Source organism: Solanum lycopersicum, chromosome 10 (genome assembly GCF_036512215.1).
Source record: "Solanum lycopersicum chromosome 10, SLM_r2.1".
Lineage (NCBI taxonomy): Eukaryota > Viridiplantae > Streptophyta > Magnoliopsida > Solanales > Solanaceae > Solanum > Solanum lycopersicum.
This window is the reverse complement of record NC_090809.1, coordinates 7235708-7247442: the sequence shown is the minus strand read 5'-3', so window position 1 is coordinate 7247442 and position 11735 is coordinate 7235708. Positions and strand designations below refer to the sequence as shown.

Below are 11735 nucleotides of genomic sequence, written 5' to 3'. Positions count from 1 at the left end.
TCTATCTCATTTTATTTAAATTGGCGAGTGGCAGTGAGTTTGTGGGATCGAATCCCCCCATCCTTACTTTGTTTCCTTGTTATTTTGACTCTCCCTTCAGTGCTGAGGTTGTGGGTTCTATCCCCACACCTTGCATTTTCTTTTTTCGTTATTTCCTCTCCCTTCGTGCGTACTAGAAGGTTCTGGGTTCGAATCCCACACCTCTCATTTACTTGTTTACTTAATTTTTTCTCCTTCTCCTCCCCATAGGTCGCGAGTTCAATTCACCCCATCCCTATTTCCCTTATTTTTTCGCGAAAAGAGGATCTAGGATCGAATCCCCCCAACCCCCATTTTCTATTTTCCATTTTCTTTCACGTTTTTCTCTTATTTATCAGCCTGTTCAACATTTGAGGTCTTGGGTTCAATTCCCATTGACCTCACTTATTTATTTCCCTTTTTAAAAACCCAGAATTTAACCTTATGGGAGAGTATGCAATCAGGAAATTTTTTTCTTATCATTTTTCACTCATTTTTAGTCACCTCTTTCATTAGTTTACTTAGATAAAAGAGTTTTATTCAACCCAACATTCTTCTTTATTATGAACACCACATTGCACACACATTACACACATAAAATACACCAGAAACACATGAATATTTCGACTCCAAAATAGTGGCTAAAGACTCTGCCCACGATACACACACAACACCAATTTTTGGTTACACTTCGAATATCATTTTCGTAATTTCCCTCACATAAAACATGTTCACATTTAATATAAATGTGTCAATCATGCCTAAGTATAGCAGCAGAGCATACCAATCCTACGAATTCGTTTCGGAGCTAAGGACAAGGACATACAAAGGGAAACAACCTTAGTTTTCAAGAGCTTGAGAAACGTTCGAAGGAAAGTACTCTTGGAGAAAGAATTCTAGGACACAAACCCATTCCTTTTGATGTTGTTCAAGTGTGAAGCTTCGGCCCGGAAACTCCTCCAAACCACGCAATATTCACTTCAATGCACACCCCACTCGACGAACTCTCTCTTAGCCTTGACGTTTTGATTACTTTGTCTTTTATTGAAAAATTCTTTTGAGTTCTTCAAGTGTGAAGAACTCTTGATGTATTTTCTATTTTTTATTCTGTTTGGCAGAATACTGTGAGAAAGACAGATTGAGAAAGTGAGAGAGAGTGGAGAAACGTGAGGGAGAGATAGTTATAAGGAATAGGAGACTAAATTCAAGACTTAGTTAAAATAGGACTTAATTAACTTAATAAAAATCTGATTGATTTTAATTAATACGTTAAAGGACCATTTAACCCTTAATAAATAGATTTTAATTGATGATTAAATCATCAATTCCTTGATCCTAGTGGGGCTCGAACACGAGTTGTAACCCATTTGCGAAATGGGTCACTCTAAGTCGCCCTAAATTTGAAAAGATCTTTTAATTTATTTAATTAATTAATTAATTAATTTTCTCAGGGTAATTAAAATACAACCCTTGGCCTGGAAATGACCATTTTACCCTTGGACCATCAAAACATAAAATTTCTTCTTGTAAGTTCGGTAAAGACTCCTTCGACTAAATCTTCGCTTTCGTGAGCCTTACTTGGTTGGTTCCAACCTTTCGAAGCCCAACTAACTCTCAAAGCTAGTTTACTTGATTGTAGTAAAGGTTCTAAGGTCTGGTTCTATGCGTATTAATCCATGTGAACCTTTGTTTAATCACAAGCATTCTTGACACCCTAAGTCTTGATCCTATTAATTTTTAGGGTTATTACATTATCCTCCCTTAGGAACATTCGTCCCCGAATGACACTACCACTTCACATCATAATGCTAGTCACGTCATAATAAAATCACCTTATACAGTCAATCAATAGCAGCAAAATACGGAGAGATAAGGAACATAGGCTTAACAGTAGGAAGTCTAACTTCAAGAGCTGAATAGATGAGTATAGTGGGATCTCATGTCGGCCTCAGCCTCCCACGTAGCACCCTCATCAAAATGATTTCTCACCAATACTTTCCCTGTGGCAATATCCTCGTTCCTCAGCTGCTTGACCTGTTTGTATAAGATCTCAACAGGTACCTCCTTATAAGACAAGTCTTCACCAACCCCCAAACCTTCAACAGGTAGGATTGATGCTAGATTACCTAGGCACTTTTTCAACATAGAGACATGAGAGACTAGATGAACAGAATCTAGTTCCACAAGCAATGCTAACTCATAGGCCACCTCACCCACATACTGTAAAATCTAATATGGCCCAACATATCTCAGACTAAGCTTCCCTTTTCTACCAAATCTCATCACCTCTTTCATAGGCAATATTTTCAAGTAAACCTGGTCAAGAACATCAAACTCTAAGGGTCGTTTTCTGTTATCAGCATATGATTTCTGCTGACTGTAAGCAATAGTCAACCTATCCATAATCACTGTAACCTTCTATAAGGCCTCGTGAATGTTCTTCGGACCAAAAATACATGACTCTCCAACCTCGAACCACCCAACTGTAGATCTAAATCTCCTACCATACTGTGCCTCAAATGGTGCCATCCAAATGTTGGAGTGACAACTATTATTATACAAAAAATCTATCAAAGAAAGATGGTCATCCCACTTACCTCTAAAGTCGATCACACACGCTCTCAACATTTCCTCCAATGTCTGAATGGTGTGCTCTGTCTGCCAATCTGCCTTAGGATGAAATGCAGTGCTAAGCTTCACCTACGTGCCCAAGATCTTCTGGAAGATCTCCAGAAATGAGAAGTACACAAAGATCCCCTATATGAAACAATAGACAAGGGAATCCCATGCCATCTCACAATTTCATCGATATAAAGTCTCGCATAATCCTCGCCTTTATAGGTAGACTTCACAGGGATAAAGAGACAAGACTTAGTCAATCTCTCTATAATAACCCATATGGAGTCATGGTGTCTCTTATTTTTCGGAATACCAACCACAAAGTCCATATTAGTGGCCTCCCATTCCCACGTCGGAACCTCAATAATATGAGTCAGACCACCAGGCTTAAGATGCTTTGCCTTGACTTGCCGACAATTAGGACACTTAGCCACATATCTTGCAATGTCGTTTTTCATGCCATCCCACCAATAGATCTGCCTAAGATCATGATACATCTTGGTGGAACCTGGATGAATGTACAATGTAGAACCATGGGCCTCTGCCACGATCCTGGTAGGTAAATAATCCACATTTGGTACACAACCTGTCCTAGTATCTAAGTATGCCATCATCGGTGAAAGACTCATTCATTTTTAACAACAATGAGTCCTTTAGCTCCATCAACACAGAATCAAAATGCTGACCATTCTTGACTTCAACTATCACGGATGATTCGGAACTAGGGTGAACTGAAACACCCCTAATTTGTGTACCTCTTTTGCCAACTCCTTCTTCTCGTCCTCAATGTGGGTTGTACTCCCCAAGCTAATCCTTCTCATAGCATCAACCACAACATTAGCCTTATTAGGATGGTATTGCACATTTATGTCATAATCCTTCAACAGCTCCAACCACCTGCGCTGACGTAGATTCAACTCCCTCTGTGTGAACGTGTACTAAAGACTCTTATGATCCGTGAATACATCCACATGCAATCCATACAGATAAAGCCTCTACAATTTCAATATAAACACCATAGATGCCAACTCCAAGTCATGAGTGGGATAATTCTTTTCATGAACCTTGAGCTGTCTGAAAGCATAGGCTATCACCTTACCAGCCTGCATAAGAACACAACCCAAAACAACTCTAGATGAATCACAATAAACAGTTTAATTCTCACCACACTTAGGTAGAGTAAACACCGGGGCTGAAGTGATTCTATCCTTGAGATCCTGGAAACTCTTCTCACAAGTCTCCATCCATTCAAACTTGGCTTTCTCCATTTTCAAATCTTTAATTGGGGCAGCAATGGAAGAAAATCCCTCCACAAACCTGCGGTAGTAAAAAGCCAATCCTAGGAAGCAACGGATGTTAGTTGGAGTAAGGAGCTTTGGCCAATTCTTAAGAACTTCTGTCTTCTTGGGGTCCACCTCTACACATTGATTGGACACAACATGGACCCAGAAGGTCACTGATCTCAACCAGATTTCACAGTTGCTAAATTTGGCATACAATTGGTGTTGTCTAAGTACATGCAAGGTGAGTATCAAATGTTGTTCATGCTCTTCCTTGGTCTTAGAGTTGATGAGAATGCCATTAATGAATACTATGACAAAAGATTCATGGTATTCACGGAACCCTGTTCATGATATTTATAAGTTCTACAGGCGTATTCGTAAGACCAAATGACATGACTAGAAACTCATAGTGACCATAGCGGGTAAGTAAGGTTGTCTCTGGGTATCTTTATCCCTAACCCTAAGTTTATGGTACCCTGAACGAAGATCAATCTTAGAGAAGAAACTAGACCCTTGAAGTTGATCGAACAAATCATCTATTCTGGGGAGTGGATACTTATTCTTTATAGTGACTTTGTTGAGCTGCCGATAATCGATACAATTCTAAGGGTCCCATCTTTCTTCTTTATAAACAACACTGGAGCACCCCAAGGGTATATCCTTGACTTAATTAAACCCTTATCAATGAGATCTTTCAACTGCAACTTCAATTCTTTGAGTTCTGCTGGAACCATTTGATAAGGAGGAATTGGGATTGGTTTAGTTTCGGGTTCTAAGTCGATACAAAAGTCAATCGCTCAAAGCGATTCACTAAAGGCACTGCATCTATGGAAGGAATTCCATGATCTAAATCATTAACACTCACAAGATGACATAATAAACCATTGGAAATCATTTTATTAGACTTAAAATTTGAAATAAAGGGATTAGGACGACTCGAATTGTACCCCTCCCAGACTAACTCTTTTTCATCAGGGAAGCAAAATCTTACCATTCTACTACAACAGTCCAAGCAACCATAACAACTATGAAGCGAGTCCATGCCAATAATAATATCAAAATCATGCATGGGTAACTCAATCAAGTTTGCACACATAGTCTTACCACTTACAACTATTTGGCAATCCTTATATACCCTATCAGTTCTTACACTTTCTCCTAAAGGCGTACTAACTACTATAGGATCATATAGAACTTCAGGTAGTATTTCAAAAGTAAGGGAAAATAGAGGAGTTACAAAGGAAAGCGTAGACCCTGGATCAAGTAAAGCATAAACAAAAGTTGAGCATAGTTACAGCATACCTATTACCACATAAGTGGACTTCTCTTGCTCCTCCCTGCCCTTCTTGGCATAGAATCTGTTCCTCTTAGGAGGCTCAGCCTTTGCTGCACGCTGTGGGTTAGGCCTAGGATGAGAATTACCTCCGGCCTGACCTCTGTTCTGTGGACAGTCTCTAACCATGTGTCCACTCTTACCACAACTGAAGCAGGAATTTCTGCCTTGTCTGCACTCTCAACTGTGAGCTCAACCACTCTTAGCACAATTATTCTTAAGAAGCTGCATCTCACCTCCATTGCCCTTCTTGGGCTAAGCTCTGCCACCTTTAGGTGCATCACCCTTTTGAGGATTTGAATTCCAAGAACTCTGTTCCCCATTTTGAACCTTGGGTGCTCATGAACGTCGAAATTGTTTCAATGGCCTCCATGACTAGAACCTGCCTAATCTTGAGGTCTAGGCCTCCTAACATCACGAATACCTCTCTTTCTGCGGCTATCCTCTACCTGCTGGACATGTACCATCAACCTGGAAAGGTCCATGTTATGATGGAGCATCACAAATCAATACTCCTCCTCAAGATCTCCATTGATTCCTGTGAGGAACCTGCTCATCTCATCCCAGCTATTAGAAACCAAGGAAGTAGCATACCTGGATGATTTCAACAAAGCTCAGTATTCTCCTCGTTCTTACTATTAAATACTAGGGGAAAGTAAAATACCTTGATAGCTTTACAAACTTCAAGGAATACTCCCTGACTGGAACTCCTCAACGTTGGTCTCCCTCATCTCTTTGTGAAGAATCTCTCCAAAAATGTTATCTTGAACAGCTACCATGTAACTGGCACTCCACCTAAGACACAGCTATCTTGCCACATCTTAAACCAAGTTTGTGCAACATACTTGAGCTGATAAGAAGACAACTCATCCTTCTCAATATTAGTGGCACCCATAGCCACCAGGATGTTATGCACCTCATCTACAAACTCTTGAGGATCCTCCGATGTCGTAGCCCTTGTGAATATGAGAGGGTTCATCCTCGTGAAATCTCAAAGTCTGTCAGCCATGCTGCGAACCGATGGGTTCTCCCTCTGAACATCCTAGCGATTGACTTGTGCAACCATAGCCTGAGGTTGAATCGTGATGGCCTATGCCATCTGGGCCAAAGATTCCCTCACCTCAACATCGGTCAACCCAGCTGGGTTGACCGGAATTCCACTCCTTCAGCTAGGGCCTAAGGTGGAACTGGATTGCCCCCAGCAGATTCCCCCCTCCTCCTCTGACCAATAGCACTCCTAGGGTTCATTCTCTGAAAAACAACAGGGGTTGATGTTATACATGCTCATAACACCAAGAACTCAGACATTAGGAAAAGCATGATAAGATTAGACAAAGGGAAATTTTCCTACACATCATGTAGTCTCTAATTAAGGAGAGTGGTGCACTTCACTTCCATAACTTAGAAACTACTTAATGTGGTTGATGTGAACTCATTGTTCTCAAAATTTAACTTAGTACTCGGATACCAACTTTGTCACAACTGAAATCTAGACCCTAGACGAGACATGCATCGTTGACCTCTAAAAGGTCGCAAAAAAGCCTACTTACATCATACTTTCTTTACATAACTTAATTTTAGCAGAAAATTTGAAACTTTTTGTTCCTTAAAAATGCTTGCTAAAAATTCTTAATATTTTATAATTGTTCATCATCAACCATCTAATATTAATGAAATAAACAACTGAAATAAATAGTTCATTAAGTCTTAATTGTATAATTGCCAATATGGCCCTATACAAAGTCTGAATCAAAACTAGAAATAGACGCTAGTGGAACATGCTCCACTAGATCAACTCTAAAAATAAGCTATAATATAAAATAGTAGCATTATCAAAAGTATGAGGGCTTACCAAACTTTAGATGAATGCTGACGTCCGGATAGCTGCAACAAAGATCCTGCAACTCTATCGACCACCTTTTTCTGCACCTAAAATAGTATAGATTTATAGGGTTATTACACACTTGTACTAAATATGTGTATATGCAAGCACACACGAAGGACATGCACAAGAAAGAATAGCTCTTTCCTAACGACCTGATTTTTTTATGTCAAGTCAGTAGACTTGGCCAATTGAGATTAGGAAAGTTAGTGAACTTTCCAAATTGGATTAAGAAGGTCATTCAATGAGACTAACATGCATCATTATAAATATCGTATTGCAGACAACATATAACATCTTCATATAGCATATATCATAGAACATATCATGTAGCACCTTGCTTCTTTCATATCATTCACTCCTATGCAATGAGACTTGGGAATCATGGACTTGACATTATGACTTTCCAAAATGAGGGCCCAACATATGGGACCTTAAGTAGGGAGTCTTCATTAGCAAACATAGAGTCTGTTTCATTCATTCATACGTACTTCGTTTCATTTCATTCATAGGCTAGTGTGAACACCATCTATACCTAAGATGTAGTTTAAGACTTTGTCATTACCCGAGTCTAGCTAACCTCTTGATTATCCAATGCTAACACCTTTGGTATCATTCATTTCATTATGTGCTTCATTTAACACTGGCCTCATGCATTCATTGGGAACATTAACTTTAACCGACATAGATCATGTGAGAATCATGAAATCCAGTGTCTCCCCAACATTAAAAAGTTGTGGAATCACCGGCCAAAGTGACCAAATAAACATGCTAGCGTACATGGGAAATTTAATCCCGCGAGATCCCTATATTGGCAGTATAGGTTCAAAGACTAGGAGATGTATGGAGACCCATACCGGGAAATCCAGACAGTCTCATTTTATGAGAGTAACGTGAACATTCGCCCTTCCCAAAAGAAGGCATCACCGCTCATAGCTAGCCTATTGGTGCTCAATATAAAGATTTATTACGTTCAACTCATACTTTTTGTAAGTTGACTTCTAATATGAGGAAAGTATAGCTCATTAGATGATATCTCATCTCATCATTAGTATTAAGTGTGTTAAGCTCAATACTTTCATTAGAGTATTCATAGAGACTTATCTCTTCATTATCTTACACTCTCCTTGGTGAGTATGTATTGGTAACATTCATTTAATCTCACTTGAGATTGATCTCATCACATTAATTAGCCTCATGTCATGTTGTCACCACATTCTTCATTATTAGCACCTTTACTTTTCATAGTTACTCACCTCTTATTATGTAAATGCTTATTTCATTATTTCATAGTTTATGTCATCTTATGCAAATGCACTTGGCCACAAAGTGTATCTTACACTCATACTTAACCCTCCTAGGGTTCATCTTTTCATTACATAGATCTTAGGTCCACTTATTTTTGAACGTATATTTGACTTATGTGTCTATATATACAAGCCATGGGGCGTCATTCATACTTTGCTAAGTGATTATTACTTTCCTAAGATTATGTTGTACGAGACTAATGACTCTTGTATATATATGCCAAAATCTTAATTTTTTATATAAGTAGATGGAATTATTCTTGGATATTTTACAAAAGTATGACTTATGCATCAATACAAAAATTTGGGCAAGGGAACCCAAATCATGGATCACTTGGATATCATTTATATTTTTCATTAATTTTATTCTAACATTCATAACATTAGAGTCTAAACTAAATCTCAACATTTAAAGTTAAGGATTAATTTTCTATTTTAATTTTACTCTTAGATAACCGAATGGTTAGGAGTTCGAGCCCCCACAAAAACTTAGATTTTTAGAGTTAAATTCGCTACAATAGGGATGTTGTGGGTTCGACCCCCCAGACCCCCATTATTTTTTTTTAATTTCACTGAGGAGGCAGTGAGGTGGTGTGTTCGATCTCCCGCAGCCCCCCTATCTTTATTTTATTTAAATGGGCGAGTAAAAGTGAGTTTGTGGGATCGAATCCCCACAGCCTCACTTTATATCCTTGTTATTCCGCCTCTCCCTTCAGCGCAAAGGTCGTGGGTTTGATCCCACACCTCGCATTTTATTTTTTTTCATTATTTCATCTCCCTTCGCGCATACTGGGAGGTCATGGGTTCGAATCCCACGCCTCCCATTTACTTGTTTACTACATTTTTCTCCTTCTCCCCATTAGGTTGCAAGTTCGATCCCCCCCCAGCCGCATTTCCCTTATTTTTTTTGCGAAAACAGGAGGTAGGATTGTATTCCCCCCAGACCCCATTTTCCTTTTTCTTTGCCTCACGAAACTTGTAGCTAAGGGGTTCGATTCCCCTTAGCTCCTTCATGATTTTCTCTATTTTTCAGCCTTGTCAACATGTGAGGTCTTGGGTTCAATTCCCATTGACCTCACTTATCTATTTCCCTCTTTCAAAACCCAGAATTTAACTTACGGGAGAGTATGCAATCTGGAAATTTTTTTCTTATTATTCTTCACTCATTTCTAGTCACCTCTTTCATGAGTTTACTTAGCTAAAAGAGTGTTATTCAACCCAACATTATTCATTGCACACACATTACACATTTAAAATACACCAAAAACATATTTCACACACATTACACACATAAAATACACCAAAAACACATGAATATTCGACCCAAAACAGGGTCAAAAGCCACTTCCCACGATGCACAAACAACACACATTTTTTGTTACACTTCGAATATTGTTTTCATAATTTCCCTCACATAAAACATGTTCACACTTAATATAAATACGTCAATTGTGCCTAAGTCTAGAAGTACAACATACCCATCCTACAAATTCGTGTGGGAGCTAAGGACAAGGACATACAAATGGGAACAACCTTAGTTTTAATTAGCTTGAGAAACGTTCGAAGGATACTCTTGGAGAAAGAATTCCAAGAGAGAAACCCATACCTTTTGTTGTTGTTCAAATGTGAAGCTGCTACCCGGAAACTCCTTCAAACCACACCCATTTTACTTCAGCATACACCCCACTCGACAAACCTCTTTTAGCTTTGACGTTTTGATTACTTTGTCTTTTACTTAAAAATTCTTGTGAGTTCTTCAAGTGCGAAGAACTCTTGATGGATTTTATAGTTTTTGTTGTGTTTTGCAGAATAACGAGAGAGAGAGATTGAGAACGTGAGAGTGATTTCAGAAGCATGAGGGAGAGAGAGATATTAGGATTAGGAGACTTAATTCAAGACTTAATCAAAATAAGATTTAATTAACATAATAAAATCTGATTTATTTTAATTTATACGTGAAAGGACCATTTTACCCTTAATGAATAGATTTTAGTCAATGAATAAATCATCAATTCCTTGCTCCTAGAGGGGCTCGAACCCGAGTGGCAACCCATTTGCGAAATGGGTCACGCTAACTCGCCCCAAACTTGAAAATCTCTTTTAATTAAATTAATTTATTAATTTAGTTATTTCTCAGGGTAAATAAATATTACCTTTGGCCTGGAAATGACAAATTTACCCCTAGACCATCAAAACATAATTTTTTTTCTTTTAAGTCCATAAAAAACTCCTTCGATTAAATATTCATTTTTGCGGGCCTTACTTTGTTTGTTCCAACCTTTACAAGCCCAACTAACTCCATAAGTTAGTTGACTTGATCATAGTAAGAGTTCTCAGGTCTGGTTCTACGCGTATCAATCCGTGTGAACCTTGATTTAATCGTAAGGATTACTGACACCCTAAGTCTTGATCATATTCATTTTTAGGGTTTTTACTATTTGTGCAAGGAAACAATCAATTAGAAAGATTAAGGGATGGCTACTGTTTTGATGAGATAAAATATCCCGAGTTGGTTGGTAAGTTGATATTATTAACCTTAATGATTTATTGTTGTTGATGAAGACAATGACGTTAAATGAAAGGTTGACACTTTGTGCGCTATACGAATTGGAAATTGAGGCATGTAAGACTATTCAATTTCCTTTTTCTTTGGCATTAAACCAACACTTGCATTACAAAAAGTAAGCTTTCTAAGTGTCCTTTGTAGTGATTGATCCATCCTTGCAATTCCTACTCCACAACGCATAGAAATGAGTACTCTTATATTAGTTTGTTGCTACATGTACATGTTTACTTTACCAACCATGTGTTTCATTTTTTTTCATCGTCAAAGTACCCGATACACATGTTTCCCGTATATAAATGAAAATGATCCTATATTACAAGTCATACAATCTGCCAATATAATGCCAACTTTCCTTATTTGTTTATAGATATGTCATCTTGTCACATGTTCATATATTTCTTTCATGGATATTACTCCCATTGTGTTAGACTATAATGTTACCTCACATTATTACTACTTACTCTATTGTACATTTATCTGCACTTGGAATATGTATCCGTCCTTAAGTCGAATATGTCCACGTTTTTCATTAGTTCAACTTTAATGTTTACCTTTTATTTCATATTAGTTAGTGAGAATTTCGTTACCATACAGAGTTCAAAACTCTTGGATAAATGTTAAATGCCTTCACTAAATATGTGCTTCAATATGAGATGTCAAAATGGTTACTGAGTCATATAAGTTACTAAGTATTACATGTTCATGTAACATTTGGTTCCCATGTCTT

At 38.1% G+C, this 11735-nt stretch overlaps 1 protein-coding gene across 1 annotated transcript; it reads right to left on the bottom strand.

The window, feature by feature from the left end:
- Positions 1-1923: 1923 nt before the first annotated feature.
- Positions 1924-3248, bottom strand: LOC138338689 (uncharacterized). Its single transcript, XM_069289768.1, has 5 exons — positions 2817-3248; positions 2616-2718; positions 2488-2566; positions 2335-2395; positions 1924-2238 (listed from the first exon to the last, which is right to left on the bottom strand). Exons 1-5 carry the CDS (start codon positions 3246-3248, stop codon positions 1924-1926), a joined length of 990 nt encoding a protein of 329 aa, XP_069145869.1.
- Positions 3249-11735: the final 8487 nt, after the last annotated feature.

Excerpts from the sequence above, each read along its gene's own strand:
- LOC138338689 (XM_069289768.1), bottom strand. The coding sequence starts at position 3,248 with ATGGCATACTTAGATACTAGGACAGGTTGTGTACCAAATGTGGATTAT. Across the intron at positions 2,719-2,816 it reads GACTTTATATCGATGAAATT|GTGAAGCTTAGCACTGCATT; the intron begins GTGAGATGGCAT and ends TTGGGCACGTAG. Across the intron at positions 2,396-2,487 it reads CTACAGTTGGGTGGTTCGAG|TCAGCAGAAATCATATGCTG; the intron begins GTTGGAGAGTCA and ends TATTGCTTACAG.